Source organism: Podarcis raffonei, chromosome 3, assembly GCF_027172205.1.
Source record: "Podarcis raffonei isolate rPodRaf1 chromosome 3, rPodRaf1.pri, whole genome shotgun sequence".
NCBI classification, from domain to species: domain Eukaryota; kingdom Metazoa; phylum Chordata; class Lepidosauria; order Squamata; family Lacertidae; genus Podarcis; species Podarcis raffonei.
Genome location: NC_070604.1, coordinates 78,184,054 through 78,199,999, shown reverse-complemented (window position 1 = coordinate 78,199,999; position 15,946 = coordinate 78,184,054). Strand labels below are relative to the sequence as shown.

General features: G+C 44.1%; 1 protein-coding gene across 1 annotated transcript in view; it reads left to right on the top strand.

The window, feature by feature from the left end:
• The first annotated feature begins 5,886 nt into the window (after positions 1–5,886).
• The window catches only part of TARBP1 (TAR (HIV-1) RNA binding protein 1), a 31,354-nt gene continuing 21,294 nt past the window's right edge, over positions 5,887–15,946 (top strand). The window contains exons 1-10 of the mRNA XM_053382537.1: positions 5,887–7,101; positions 9,192–9,289; positions 9,778–9,847; positions 10,592–10,740; positions 12,052–12,104; positions 13,129–13,226; positions 14,615–14,750; positions 14,834–14,930; positions 15,407–15,496; positions 15,691–15,826. Coding sequence (XP_053238512.1) covers positions 5,970–7,101; positions 9,192–9,289; positions 9,778–9,847; positions 10,592–10,740; positions 12,052–12,104; positions 13,129–13,226; positions 14,615–14,750; positions 14,834–14,930; positions 15,407–15,496; positions 15,691–15,826 — 2,059 coding nt within the window. The 5' untranslated portion in view covers positions 5,887–5,969. The remainder of the gene's footprint in view (positions 7,102–9,191; positions 9,290–9,777; positions 9,848–10,591; positions 10,741–12,051; positions 12,105–13,128; positions 13,227–14,614; positions 14,751–14,833; positions 14,931–15,406; positions 15,497–15,690; positions 15,827–15,946) is intronic.

Below are 15,946 nucleotides of genomic sequence, written 5' to 3'. Positions count from 1 at the left end.
TGTAGCTTCGAGAACACTGTCCAACCATCTTGTCCTCTGTTGTCCCCTTCTCCTTGTGCCCTCAATCTTTCCCAACAAATTTCACAGAAAAGCAAGTGAGAGAATTCTCCAAAACCTGATTCAGACTGGTTCTTAAAGAAAACAAGGGTTTTGTAGCAGTGGGGAAGGGACCCTGACATGTTGAAGTTGTGGAATCCACATTTAGTCACAGTCTTCAGACGGAATGTGGGAGAGCATAGAAGATCTGAACAGATACGGGGCTTAACAGGTTTCAGGTTGTTGCACCTAGGGCAAAAACTATAGTGATATTTGCTTTATTTACAAATATTTAAGTAGAAGCAAACAGCAAGTACTCCTGCAAGATATTACCCCACATTAACTCCAGAGAGAGGTGCTGCACCCGCAAGGCCAACAGACCCCTTTCTCTCCAATCCTCTTTCAAACTGTGGAATTGCTGCTGTTTCCTAACTACTCAATGTCATTCTCTTTTTCTTTCACACATACCTGCCCTTTCCCCTCAGAGAACAGGACAACCCTCAAGCTAAGTTATCATGGCTCTCTCTCTATCAGGAAACCCTCTCCTCGCCCACTGTTGAACCATCAGCCAACCATCCAAGGCTATTGACCAGTAATCTACCCAACAAAGTGAATGGCTGGCCAAAGGGCCATAAAACCATTTACTGGTAGTTTAAAGTGCCAGTCAGAAAAATGTCATTGATGATACAGTGAAAACATGACACAAAAAATCTATTGCTTAGGGGATGCATAGCAAGGCCAAGGGGCACACACAGCTGTGCCCCCCCAAAAAACATGCCTTGTTCTCTCACAGCTGCCTCACTCTACCAAACAGTAGCTGCAAGTGCTTTACCTCTGTAGGACCAGCTACATTTGCCAAAATGTAATTTTCTGCACATTTACAAAAGATGCTGGAGGCCATATTTCTCGGCACTTGGACACCCCAGCAGGAGAATGTAATGGCTTCTTCTTCTTCTTTGGAGATCACTCGTAGCCAAGTAAGATTGTCTTCCATAAACACGGTTTTAACAATGAGTCTGTAAGTGACTGTGTAGGCCAATTCTGGATCCACATGTCCTTCCACAGTGGCGGGCACTGTTTGGCCATACCTCTAACAGTGATGAAACTCATCCGTGAAGAGTGCTATCTATCCAGGCTATCTGAAGCACTGTCAACAGCAAGTTTTTCTGTGGGACTTTGCTACCCCAATGCACTTAACAGTCTACAGTTAATACTAGCATTTTAATAATAGCTTAGTAAATGGGGCAGCGTGCTCTTAAATATGTGGGTCAAGAAGAAGTAGAACTTGTACACGGAATTTAAAAATAGACAGTAAATGCATTTACTAGTAGGGTGAACATTCCTTAAAAATACAACTGCTGCTCTTGGATCCCGGAATTTTTCTGTTCCTGGTGGCTTTGAGAGTGGGGCATCACAGGCCCTGGAACCAAATGTGATCACCATTCTCAGGCCTCTCTGTCTGGTCCTTGGGACTCTCCTCACACTACACCTCCTCTCCAACCCTCCCCATTTTTGCCTTAGCTCACCACTGCTAGTGGTGCTCAGTCTGAAAAAGGTTCCCCACCCCTATTCTGAGTTAAAATGCAAGGAGGAGAGGAGGCTCAAAGAAAGCCTTTTTATAGCATCCATCAAGGGCCCGCCTCTGATGCTCAATTAAGGAGACTCTAAGTGATATTGGAGTGAGTCAGGAGTTTTCAAAGCAATTGGCAAGGATCAGCTGGGCCCAGGCTGCTGTGTATATGAGCCAACTGGGAGGATTAGCCACTTATTAAAGGGAAAGTGCTGCATTAGGATCTGTTTTCTAATGCTTTTGCATTTGTTAGCAGGTGGGGGGGGGGTTCTTTTCTTTTGGAGGGCATCATCCCCAACCAAACAAATGAGACACTTGTATGTTTACCCTGGGGAAAAAAAACTTTCAAAGGGATCACAGGAAGTGCAAGGAACTCTTTGAAGTTTGGTGTTTGAAGCACAAGCCAAACTAATGTGATATTGACACAAAAATCCTTACTCATTCATCCATTTGTTTTGATTCCTGCCATCAGAAGGTTTTCAGGGTGGCTTTCAGAAAAATAACAACATATAATTTACTCTAGGGCTGTTTCTACACCCACTGGCATATAGCATTGCTTTGTGGGTAGCATATCCCCATCCCTTGTTTTTGTTTTTGTTCTGTGGTCACTTTAATGGCAATGACTTCTTCCTCTCTCTCTCTCATCCATGGCTTACATTTTTGTTTGCTGCTACTGCTGCCTTAGCTGTCCAAGCTCTCCTCCTGGTGGCTAGCACTTAGGTGTGCCCTGCATTAAAGTACAAAGATCAGGGATGCCACCCCTTGCTCCTGCCCTCAGATGGCCCTGATGGTTAGGCCCTAGTTGTACTGTGTTTTGCTTTATTGAGTCAAGATGTGAAGTAGCATGCTTCCTAAAAATAGGCAACTTAAAAAAAAATTATGGGAGTTGCGTGTGCTTGTGAAATGCAGAAAAAGCATTGGGCAGAGCATTTCTAAAAAGAAATGGGACTTGATGGTTTCTATAGAAAAGCTACAGTCCGCAGGTCGTTCATAAGCAGATGTCTGAAAAGTATGTTTTTATCTTTGTAACTTCCATAAAAGAAGGCATTTCAGTATTAGCTATTTTCCACACAGTACAGTGGTACCTCGGGTTAAGTACTTAATTCGTTCCGGAGGTCCGTTCTTAACCTGAAACTGTTCTTAACCTGAAGCACCACTTTAGCTAATGGGGCCTCCTGCTGACGTGCCACTACACGATTTCTGTTCTCATCCTGAAGCAAAGTTCTTAACCCGAGGTAATATTCCTGAGTTAGCGGAGTCTGTAACCTGAGGTAAAGGTAAAGGTAAAGGGACGCCTGACCATTAGGTCCAGTCGTGACTGACTCTGGGGTTGCGGCGCTCAACTCGCTCTATAGGCCGAGGGAGCCGGCATACAGCTTCCGGGTCATGTGGCCAGCATGACTAAGCCGCTTCTGGCGAGCCAGAGCAGCGCACGGAAACGCCGTTTACCTTCCCACCGGAGCAGTACCTATTTATCTACTTGCACTTTGACGTGCTTTTGAACTGCTAGGTTGGCAGGAGCAGGGACTGAGCAACGGGAGCTCACCCTGTCACAGGGATTTGAACCGCCGACCTTATGATCAGCAAGTCCAAGGCTCTGTGGTTTAACCCACAGCGCCACCTGCGTCCCTTATAACCTGAGGTACCACTGTACAAAGAAGCATGTGGTATAATATCAAGGCTTGTGCTGACTCGGTTCAATGAGCCAATGAGAACATGTGGGATCTAAAGCACCTTTGAAAGAGTAAGTTCCCAAGGGTAGAATTCCACTCCCAGTTGTTCCATTCATGAAAGCATTGCAGCTTCCCGCCACTCTTCTGCCCCCTTCGCACTGTTCTGGGGGCTCTCCTGACCAACACCAGAGACAATTCTATTGTCTAAAAAGAGAGGAGGGGGTAAAGCCCTCTTGCACAAGTGGAAGTCCTTGCATTCAGGTTCTGCTGAATGTTCATGTTCTGCTGACATGGCTAGTTAGGTAAATCCTGCTCCAAATGTTTAATAAAACACCCCTCAAAAACTAAATCAATGTTGAATAGCCTTTGTCCAAATTTTGTCTCCATTTTGCTACACGTTCATGGCACAAAATTCTTGGTCCTGGACCAGTTTTATGAGGCTCTTTAAAAAGGTTGATACAGATCAAAATTATCTCTTTTTTATTTTAAGGATTATAAATTTCTGAAAGGCTATTAAACTTTTATTTCCATTCACCTGTTCTTTTAGGGGGGAGCGGTGTGTGCGTGCGCAAAATAGTAGGAAGTCTTGACGATAGCACCATCTGGTGTTCTGAGAGAAACACAGCAAGCTGTTTCTAATGCAGTCACGAGCTTGTAACGAATTCCAAAGAACAGACTTCGAAGATAAAAAGAATAGCAGAGAACAAAATGGGACAGATGCCATGCTCTTGAATTTCTCATTGAGAGGCTACTGATTGCTATGAGAGTCACATGCTCATTTAAAAGCTTGTTATGGTAAAATGCCTTCTCCATGTTGAAGGATAAGAACAGTTAATCTAACAAGGTCATATAAACAAATCCTATGTGTATGTGTTTTCACGGGAAAATATATTTGTGTTGGCCCCTAAATGCCATTTGGTATCGTGTTCCTTTTGTGCTATATTAATTCAATTTTAATCACTCCACTTCATATAAATAAGGTTATCTCTGGGGCAATTTATTCTAGTCACTATGTCAGTTTGCCACATCAGCATTTATAGTAGTTGCTATCGTGTGAGACACAGAGAAAGTGAAATCATATATTTTACTGTAAATTACTATCTGTTACAAAAATCTGAGTGCACACCTTCTTTATGCACAGGGGTTCAGACACAAAACAAAAATACACATTCTGTATCAAGGCCAATGTACCCAGTTGCTTGTGTCTTTCAATGAAGCAGGTGAAAACAATTACAGTGGTACTTCGGGTTACAGACGCTTCAGGTTACAGACTCCGCTAACCCAGAAATAGTACCTCGGGTTAAGAACTTTGCTTCAGGATGAGAACAGAAATCGCGTGGCGGCAGCAGGAGGCCCCATTAGCTAAAGTGGAGCTTCAGGTTAAGAACAGTTTCAGGTTAAGTACGGACCTCCAGAACGAATTAAGTACTTAACATGAGGTACCACTGTACCTTGCTCCAGCACAGCCTTTCACTAGTTGCACATACAGACATGTTTGGGTGCAAATGAACTAGTATGATCCAGTTCATGAGTTGCTCTGCTCCTCTAAGGGTGGGAAGAACCTCACAAGGATGCTGTGGACAATTCTTATAGGAATTAGGTTCTTCCCACTGATATCCCCTTACACTCACTTGTGTCAGCATTTTGATTTAGCCAGAACACCGAGTGCAATCCTACCCTCAACATTGCAGCACAAAATCAGAGAATTGTAGAGTTGGAAGGGACCACGAGGATCATCTAATCCAACTCCTGCCATGCAGGAATCTTTCTTTCTCTCCCCCCCCCCCAACATGGCGTTTGAACTCACTACCCTGAGATTAAGAGCCTCATGCTCTGTGTTTCGGACACAAATGGACAACAGTCATGTGTCTGTTTATGCTAGGATTTTGCTTAGTTATGCACTGCAAGTTTTTGAAAAGGGCCTAGAACACTACTGGGTCCTGCTGACACTTCAAGGTAAATTTTGTGGAACACAAATTCTGACATAAACGTTCTGCTTGAGCAGAGGCCTTTCTAGTTTAGCATCCTGTTTCCCAAGGTGGTCCATATAATTGGGATGACTGTAGGCAAGATTCCTGCATTGTAGGGGGTTGGACTAGATGACCCTCAAGATCCCTTCCAACTCTGCAATTCTATGCCTCCAGGAAGCACACAAACACGAAGAGGGCAAAAGCCACCTCCTGCTGCTGCTGTCATTCCCCAGCAACTGGTCTTGTTTATAGCATCAATTTAGAGAATGGCTCTGGCAGGTGCAGCCTACTGATCAATTCAAAACTGTCACTGGCTGGCAACCACCCGACTTATAGTCACAACTTTGGAAACGTTTTCCATAAGACTCTGTAGTCTGGGGAAGAGTGGGGTACAGAGGGGAAGTATTTGTTATGTGTGTGTTATATCTTTGTGTTATTTTTGGAAAATCAATGAAAAGAATTTTTTTTAACTGTCACTGGCTGCAGTGCACAAACCCTATACTTCAGTGCAGCTCTTTTGCATGTGCAAGGATTCTCCAAATAAGTGATTTGAAGAAACCCACATGACACATACGCAGCCTTCCCAGGCAAGCTGTCCTTTAGTTTACACTCCGCAGCCTTAACGTTCAAATCTTTGACCCAGTCCTGGTCGTAAGCGGTTCCAAGGACATTAGAAACCCATTCATTACCCGGCACGGTGACGGGGTGGCGAGAAGGCAAATGCGAGCAGGGAGAAGTTGTGTGGTTTCCCCTGCTGAATTTCTGCCTGTCAGGGGTACAGAAAAGGCAACCCCTGCGAAAGGCGCAGCATCGACTGCTAGGCAGGCCTATCATCAAGCTAGCCCTCGCTTTCCCCGCAGCCACCTTAAACGCAAGGGCTGCTGGGAGCAGAAAGCGCGAGGAAAGGCGTCGGACAGGCCTGCTAGGCCGCGCGTGCTCCCTGCCATGGACGCGGTCCTAGCCGACACGCTGCTCTCGCAATGCCCGGACTGGGGCGCGCTGCTGCGGGCCGTGTGCGGCGGTGGCGCCGAAGGCGGGCCGCTCTCCGTCGAGCAAGCGGAGACGCTGCGCTTCCTTCTCGAGCGGGTGGCGGCGGCGGCGGGCGGGCGGAGCGACGAGCGGGACGCGGCGGCTCGGCGCGTGGCCTGGGAGGCGGCGCTGGGCCGCTGCCTGCCGGTGCTGCTCGGCGGTGCCTCCTCGCCGGGGGAGTCCCCGGAGGAGCGGCTGCGCCTGGCCAGAGCCGCGTGCGGGGCGCTGCGCTGCTGCGCCTCGCTTGGCGGAGCCCCTTTGGCGGAGCGGCTGGGGCGGGAGTCGCTGGAGGCCCTGGAAGGCAGCGCGGGGAGCGGGCGGCTGCAGGTGGAAGCGGCAGTCGAGGTCCTGGCCGCCGTGGCCCCTTGGCTGGAGGAGCCGGGGCTGCTCGGGCGAGCCGTGGCGGCGGCCCTGAAGCTGCTGAGGGGAGATGGAGAGGACGACGAGGAGGAGAAAGCGTTGCTGGCGGCCGGGAGGCTGCTGCCGGCGCTGGGGCGGAATAGCGCCGCACTGGGGCTCGTGTGGGAAGGGCTGATGGTGCTGCCGCCGCCGCCGCCCAAGGGTGCCCCGCAGCGGGTGAGCCGGACCCTGCTGGTCTTGAGCGCCCTCTCGGACGCGCTGTTTCCAGCGAGCGCGCAGGTGGAGGCGGCTGCTCAGCTACTCGACGCCAGGCAGTGCAGCAGTTTCTGGGAAGTGGTGCAAAAGGGGCTGACGGAGAGTGATGCCCTGTGCAGGAAAAGAGCCCGTTATTTGCTGAAGCGAGCAGTGGATGTCTCTGATAAACTACGCCTGGAGTGCAGGTGCAACCGGCACAGTGGAAATGGTACAGCCCTGGTGATGTAGCACCCTTGCTTAACTTGCTTCCACAAATGCCATGCCACACACACACACACACCAATTTCTCGGCCACTTCAGCATGTGGTAGGTTGTGGAGAAAAGCCTTGCCTTGGTCAGCTCTGTGACCCGTGGCAGGCTGGACATGTGTATTATTCACCACGTATAGTATCCGACCTACGGCTTGGCTCCACAGAGCTTTCTAAATATGGGTTAGTGTTGACTTTGAATTTTACATATGGTAGAGGATAGCCGTGACCAGCAAGCCATAGGCTGCAAGTGAAAGACAGGTCTTTTCTCCATGACTCCCACACTCTGAAATGAATTACATTACCAGTTATCTTGTCTGCATCTGTACCTGATTACAATCAGTGCGTAACATTTGTGTGCCTTAGCTGGGATGTAATAAAAGACCAGGTCTCCTTCAAGCGTTTGTCAAAGAGAGAACGTGGGCACATGTACACACGTCTTGCCACAATGCTGTAAAAATGTCCCTTGTATCCACTGCTAAGGCACAAGAAGTGCCATCTTCACTTGTGCTTTAGTTTTAAGTAGCCCCAGATTGTTGTGTCATACTTAAAAGCTGCAGCCCCCAAACATTGGTGAGATGCTCTGAGTAGCGTTAAATTTAAGAGACTGGTAGAAAGCGAGCAAGTCTCTTTGGTTCTGCTGTAGCGAAAGCAGGAGTTTGTCTATCATAGCAAATGTGGATAGCAAAGCCACAGTGGTGTGCCTCTAAAGGTGTCTATAAACTTATTTAGATGAGCAAACAAAATGAGAGGACCTTCACTATGGAATTATAGTGTTCTAGAGCCACACAGGAAGCTAGCTGCCTTTTTCTGAATCGTAACATCAGTCCATCTAGTTCAGTATTGTCTACAGCAGGGGTCAGTAAACTTTTTCAGCAGGTGGCCAGTCCACTGTCCCTCAGACTTTGTGGGGGGGCAGACTATATTTTGGGAAAAAATAACAAATACCTATGCCCCACAAATACCCCAGAGATGCATTTAAATAAAAGCACACATTCTATTCATGTAAAAACACTAGGCAGAGGTGCATTTTAAATAAAAAGACACATTCTACTCATGTAAAAACACGCTGATTCCTGGACTGTCCATGGGCCGGATTTAGAAGGTGAGATCTGGCCCCTGGACCTTAGTGTGCCTACCCATGGTCTATAGTGACTGGCAGCAGCTCAGATTTGCAGCCAAGGGTCTCCCGAGCCCTACCTGGAAATACAAAGGAATGAACACTCAGATCTGCATGCAAAGCAGATGTGCTATCACTGAGCTACAGCTCTACCCCCAACCACCATTTCTATCCCCAACCACCATTTCTTGCATACTGCTTAGGGAGATAGCAACCTTTTAAAAAGGTTTTGACTGTGAAGGAGGATGGGCGAAACAGTAACCAAAGTGAATGTCATTCCTTAATTGTTCATGCAATACCTCATTAAGCATGAATTTACCTTTTCACTGAGAAATGCTAATGAAAGCATAACCCAAGGTTAGAAATAAACATTAAGGATAGAAGAAAGACACTTAAAAATCTGGTGGCACAATCCTCCTATCACAGTCTTTCCTGGTAACAATGTTCCACACCTCAGATACACTTATGGGGAGGAGCCTTTTTCAAAACGAAAACCCATGGGATGTGGTGTACTTGTGATATACATGAGTGGCCAGTTTGATGGCAAGTGGTGGAGCTGCTGGATGGTAAGATGTGAGTTGCAATAGTATCACATCTGCATTGAACTCCCTGTTATATTATGCTTGACACAGTGATAGTGCGCCAAGATAGGAGGAGGCTTCCATGGAAATAGGTTGCCTTCCCCTCTGCATGGGAAGGAAAGGGTCATGCTCTTGACCTACATTAATACTTTTTGCTTTCCATGTAAAGTTTTGTCCACTAATACTGAACGATTGCAGCCTGTGCTTTCAGTGCTTACTGTTCTTATAGGCTTGGTATAACAGCCTTTTCATGCTAGTGACATTAAACTGGATGTAGTATCATTCATATGTTCCCTTTGATTAGAGGGAAGAGAAGAAATGCCTCTAATTTGCTTGTATTGTATTGCAGAACCATGTCTCTTCTGGTGGTGTGCAGAAAAAAATGATCAACTAATTCAGTTTTGGGAAAATTACATCTTAATTATGGACACTTTGGAAGGAAATCAGGTAAATATGTAACATTTTTACAAAGTGCTGCTGAGAGTCGCTGTTCTTCATTGTTGCTATGAATACGCAAAATAACAGAGGGTTGTTCTATACAGTGAACAAATGCTGAATGCTGAAGTCAGGAAGTGTAAAGACTATTTTTTTCTTAAACAAAAATCTTCCATGCATTTTGAATGTATAAATTTCCCTTTGCATGTTTATGGGGAAACGAGTTAAAAAATGAAAATGACATCTCAGTCTTAAGTTATACTCTTCCAAGTTCCACTGAAGTAAAACACAGCATCAGAATTATGTATAGATTTGCTGTTCACAAGGGGCTGAATCTTGGTTGCACAGAGACACTGTGTTATAATTTCTATTATTGTAAAGTCGCTATGTTATATAATTTCATGCCAGAAGTCAATATCTAGCTCTTAACTGTAGTTATGATACTTTTCAGTTACAGAGTAAATCAAATTAATGTAATAATGTCTGTTTTTCAATTTTAGATACATGTTATAAAGCCAGTATTGCCAAAGTTAAATAGTTTATATGAACATGCAGTATCAGAGCAAAATGGTAAGGCTATTTTTTTTTAAAGAAAAGTGCCAATAACTTTGTCAGGAATCAAAGGATTGGTCTATATGTTGCAAAAATTCCTGGCACTTGGTTACTCAACAGCCTAAATAATGCCTTTTTCAGGTCATAGGCTGTAACATTGATAATTTCTAAATCAACGCAGTTTAAAGGCCAGTTCATACAATATCAGTTTAGAAATTCAGTACAGAACAATGGGACATCAGAATTGTACCCCACATTGAACATTCAACATAATGTGTGTAGCCCGAGAGTAGTCTTTTTGCAATTCCTTCCCATAAAAGCCATGTTGGAGGAAAAAAACCACAGTGGAGGGAGGGTTGCAAGCTAATATTTTCTTACTCACATATTACATTGTTCATGGGATGAGAGGTGTGTGAGATACCCTGCCACATTTACATAATGTAGGAAAAAATTGGCAGTTAATTGCATGAATTATCCCTCAGTTGTATAGGGCATATCAGGACAAAAGTCAATATGAAAGGTAAGAGCCATGGAGATAATGGGCCTTCCCAGCCAGATTCAAGTGGATGTGCTACACAATGAAATGACATTTTCTTAAAACTTTTTTTAAAAATGTGATTAGATGTAAATATATTGTGAAAACCTATAAAGGTACATATGAATAAAAGTACATATGAATAACTACTTCCTGCATACAGATAAAATATATGTCGAGATTACTGTCATTGTGTACTCTTGTAAAAATTCTGTTTTTTGCAACAGATAGTTGGGTGTTTCACCCATCGTGGCATATGTGCATTTACAAAAGAATGTTTGAGAGTGAAAACAAAACATTGACAAAGGAAGGTGTAATTCACTTTCTTGACATCTGGCAAACGAAACATATCCCTATGTCACCAGGATTCTCAGAGGTAAAGTTTTCTTCCCTTTTTCCTCCTAAGATTTCCTCCTGAAGTTTGCTCCATTGTCTATATTATTCCGGGGGGGGGGGGATGTTAAAAGCTTGCTGCTCTTGAAGGGAACATAAGGAAAACATAATTCTCTTCGTAAGCACACCATCTTGTCCACCAGTGTCTAGGGTACACACTGCCTGGTTTGCTCTGATTATAAGGGCAGAGAGCAACAATTGTGCCCATTACCCTAGTCAAGTTCACCTCATTTTTGAGATGTGGGAAAAGTGGTAGTGAGTAGGATCCTTTTAGCCATAGCATTTTTGGTGATAAATTGTAATGGTAACAGATCTGCACTTTTTATTTTATTTTTAGGGCAATAGCCTCATTACATAATACAGTTCAGGAAATACCGTATTTTTCGTCCCATAGGACGCTCCGTCCCATAGGACGCACCTAGTTTTTTGGGGGGGAAATAAAGGAAAATTTTTTTCCCTTTATTTCCCCCCCAAAACCAGGTCGGGGAAACCGAACCAGGTCGAGGAACAGCGGGATGGCGGCGCTGCGCCTCCTTGCTGTCCCCCGAGCTTGTGGGGCTGGCCGATGTCTGTCCAGCGCGCGGGGCGCTCTGCTTCAGGGTGCCCTGCGCGCCAGGCGGCAGGCTGCTATCTGCAGCGTGGGGAGCCCTGCGGGGAACTCCTGCAGGGCTCCCCACGCTGCGGATGTCTGTCTGGCATGCGGGGCGCTCTGTTTCAGGGCGCCCTGCTCGCCGGGCGGCAGGCTGCTATCCGCAGCCTAGACAGCCCTGCGGGACCTCCTGCAGGGCTGCCTAGGCTGCGGATGTGTTCCCGAAGCGGCGGGCGCTCTGCTTTCAGCGCGCCCGCCGCTCCGGGAAGCAGGCTGCTATCCGCAGCCTAGACATCCCTGCGGGACCTCCCGCAGGGCTGCCTGGGCTGCGGATGTCTTCCTGAAGCCTGCATTCGCCCCATAGGACGCACCCAGATTTCCCCTTCATTTTTGGAGGGGGAAAAGTGCGTCCTATGGGGCGAAAAATACGGTACTTTTGTTTCTCTTACTCCCTGCTGTCATGTATATAAATCTTTTTAAATGTTTGTAAGGCTGATTCATAATTTCTTTACCCATTTTGTATATTGAATGTGTTGTAAAGCCAGATCCACTGTTTTTCTGTAGCAGAAATAAATATTACAGTTTCATACTGACTTTTCTACTAATACAGGTCTGATTAAACATCCATACATGTTTTGCAGGACAAATACCATTTTTGTCCGTGTTACAGCTTTTAATACAAGCACGCTTTCTTTCTTTTTTTAGTTTATTATTGGCCCTTTAATGGATGCTCTTTCGGAAAGTTCTCTCTATAGCAGGTAATAAATTATTCATTGACAACTTGTTGAATTTCTATAGATACTAAACCAGATTTTTAAATGCCACTTACATAGGGCTGAATATTTGCAGGTATTTATGGATTTTCCTCCATTGAGGACAGGGATTGAAAAAAATCCCACCAGGTTTCATTGCCTTAGAATTATGCAAATATATAGTGCACCCACATTTACAGTACTGCAGGCAGTTCTAAGTGTCCTATCCCACAAAAGATGAGAGAGAACTGGAGCAAGTACAGAAAACATTTCTCTCAGATTTCTAGATTTTTAGTGTTAAATGATGAGGATTATAATTATAAAAAAAATTCCTAGGTGTGTTAGGAGGATGTTCTTTTGTTGGGATGGAAGCTTTTCTAAGTAGAGCAATTCTAAGTTCTGGAGTGGAAGTGGGAATCTGGGGCAGAATCACTGCCACATCCAGAGGCTCGATGTGACCAGGGCTTCAGCATTTTTCTGCCTTTTTATTTCTGTATTCCTTACCCTTAAATTGTCCCACCCACTGAAACCAATGGGAGAGGAAATTAACTACACCAGCTTCAGACTAGTGTAGTTATGGGGTCTAATCTGCAGGGGGTACAGGGGACTCTGACACATTCCCAACCTATTCCATTTTGGCCCTTGCTATGACAGTAGCAGCTGGTGCTGCTCATACACTTACACAGCTTTCTGTGGATGTACTGGAAGGTTTCTGGGATGGATGTACCTTCCTTTGACAGGGGTTAGAATTGCTCTGTTAATCAGGGGTTTACTAGCTCAGAATATTTTTGCTCGTTGAGAAAGGCTAGCTTGGTTCCGATATACTGTATTGGTCTGATATTAAAGGTGGCCTGCCTTTTTAACAAAATAAAATCTTCTGTCAATTAACCTGTAAGTTATTTTATACTTCAGTGTAACAAATATATGTATAGAGGTTCTAGTAGTATGTAAACTGTATTTGTTTAGTTGATAAAGTTGACAGTTTTGTCTTTGAATGTCTTCCACCATATTTCTGTTTTTAATTTAACAGGTTATCCGGTCAGATTATCGGAACCTGTCCTCCTTTAGGAACGAAATTGCAAATGTTCTTGGCTACCTTTTTCACAAGCCTCCCTGAGAAAGAAAAAAGTATGTTTATTTAAAATATTTTGATTTGGAATTGCATAGAAGTCACCTGTCCGCTTCATTCATGCCAAGTGGCCAAAGTAGGGAGGTGGTTGGAAAGAGAGGAAGTGGCTGTGTGTGTGCCCAGCATATAAAGACATCTCACTTAGACTTCCACTCCGCTTATGCCATGAGTCTAGCACAGCTGAATGCAAAAAGTGCCCAGCCTTCATTCTCATAGCTTTGTTTACATGCATTCCCCCTTGAGTAAGGGTGGAAAGATTGGAGAAACTGGCAACAACTGTGCAAGGGCACAGAGCTACCTCTGTTCTTGGATTGCTGCCTTCCTTCCATTCTTCCTAACCTGACTGGAGATAGGAGGTCCTGACCTTTACTTTTTTCTCATTTATTATATTGTCATCCCATTGTCCAAAATATAGGGTGCAATGTGTCTCTTCCCAGGCCTCATCTTATGCTCCTAACAAGCCCATGAGAAACATTAGGCTGAGAGAGAGTGCTTGGCTCAAGGTCACCCAATGAGCTTTATAGCTCAGCTAGGATCCTTGATCCTAGTCATACACTCTAAGCACTGGCCTACATTGACTTTCCTTTAGTTATGCTTTCCATGGTGGTTGGGGTCAGAATCTGAGGGAGATGGTGAAAGCGTTTACACTCAGGAATCATTCACATGCATAGCAGGTTTGTGGTGTTCTTCTGCCCATGTAAGTCAGCATGTGTACAGTGTCATAATGCTGCTCTGTCCTGCACCTGCTGTGTGTTGTACAGACAGCAACAATTTTGTGTGAGGGTTGTATTCCTGGCCCCTGTGCATGTTGGGGGAGCCTGCCCTGCCCCGTCTCACTCTGTCCCCATTCCGCCCTTCTTCTGGGTCCAAAAGGACCTGCATGTTGGTGGTCATGCAGCAATTGGACGTGTGCAAAACGGTTACCACCTGTACTACCATGTTTTTCTCTGCTGGCACGTACATCTGAGGTCAAACAAGCTGTTGAGGTTGGAATTAATGAAGAGATCATTTGGATTTAGGGAATGTAATGCATTTTTTTCGCTTGGAAAAATGGCTTTCTACTGCTGGGCATACTTTTGGGGTTAGCATTGTTTTATGTTAGAATTTTGAAGCGTTAAAATTGAGATGTGGAAAATATGGAAACAACAAGGAGAGGCAGGACAGATATGGAGATATGCATCAGAGGTCCAGACTGTGGGGAGCTCTGAAAAAGTAATAATTATAATTTGGATTATAATTTGGTCTTTTTATTTTAAACTGGATTATGATTGGATATATTAATTGGATGCTTTTTATTGGAAAATTAATAAAAATGATTTTTTTAAAAAAGCATGGTTTTATGTTAGATGATTTAACAAAAATCTTCTTTTTCTTTTGTTCTTTAAAGGTAGTTTTTTGTTAAAGTTTATACAGAAGATGAGCAATAGGCACTGGTGTGCTGTTCCAATTTTGTTTCTGTCCATGGCACTGGCAAATCTTCCAGCATATAGAGTACTAGATACTGAAGGACTCCTAGCTCTGAGGTACCATTTTGAGTGTTGTTCATGTGAATAGTCCTCAGTTCATTGTTTTAACTTTTCAAAGCATGTATCTTATCCGTTTGCAGAGATGTCCTGCAGTGCACCATGATCACCCATCAGATTCTCCTGCGGGGAGCTGCTCAGTGCTATCTTCTTAAAGCAGCTATACTCTTGACAGATGTAGTAAGTGTTCCTATTCTGAAGTATAGTTGCACTGGGAAAGGCATCAAATATAGCTGAGTGCTTTTATAAAGCTTTAGTGGATAAGGTTTGCTACTTCTTTGGATTAAAAGATACAGAATTTTAGAATCATTTGATTACCATTCTTAAATCTCAGGTGAAATGTTTTCCTCCTTTGCTTCATTTTTCTAGATGCCAAGTTTTCAGAAAACAAAGGCCATTGGCTTGGGCATTCTTAAACACAGCATTGTGGCATTAGAATGTATGACTACCCTAAGTACTGTGTTAGACTTGCGATGACATCTTTGCATATTGCACCTTGCGCTTCGTTCTATTGCATTGTGGTACTTTGCTATTAAGCTTCAAGGAGTTTGGAGTAGGGAGGGATGTGTAACATTGCAAAATGATTAACACAGCTCTGAACCTAAATATTGTTTTTCTTGGTTTCAAATGAATGTTACTTACATTTCTTTCCTTAGGAGAAAGTATCCCTTTCAGATATTGCAAACTTCATTGTATCTCTGAAACCAGAGGAGTCATTAGGCAGAGGGACTGTTTTGTGGACAATGGTGAGAGAAGTGAAAGCAAACTATTGTGAAATTGGTTAGTCATTATGGCATTTTAGATGTGTATTATTATGATTACGATTAAGCCTTTTGTGTTTCTATGCTGTAAACTGCCCTGTGATCTTTGAATGCAGGGAAGTATAGAAATTTAACAAATAAAACAAAAATAAATGAAAAAATCATTTTGTTTTTCTTAGCTTTGTAATTGGTTGCGTGTAAATGACAAGCACTTTCGAAAGCCTTTAAACTGCAATGTGCCTCAAGACAAAACTGCATTAAGTGTTTATGCACAATCCCTTGTGGAGGATTATCTGAAAACACCTATAGCCAATTGTAAGTAGTTTTATTAATATTATAAATAATACTGTTTATGTAAGCAATCAGCCCATTTGTTAAATAGTTCCATTCCTAAGGATTAAGGATTATTTAGCTCTGCATAAAAGCGTTTGGAAC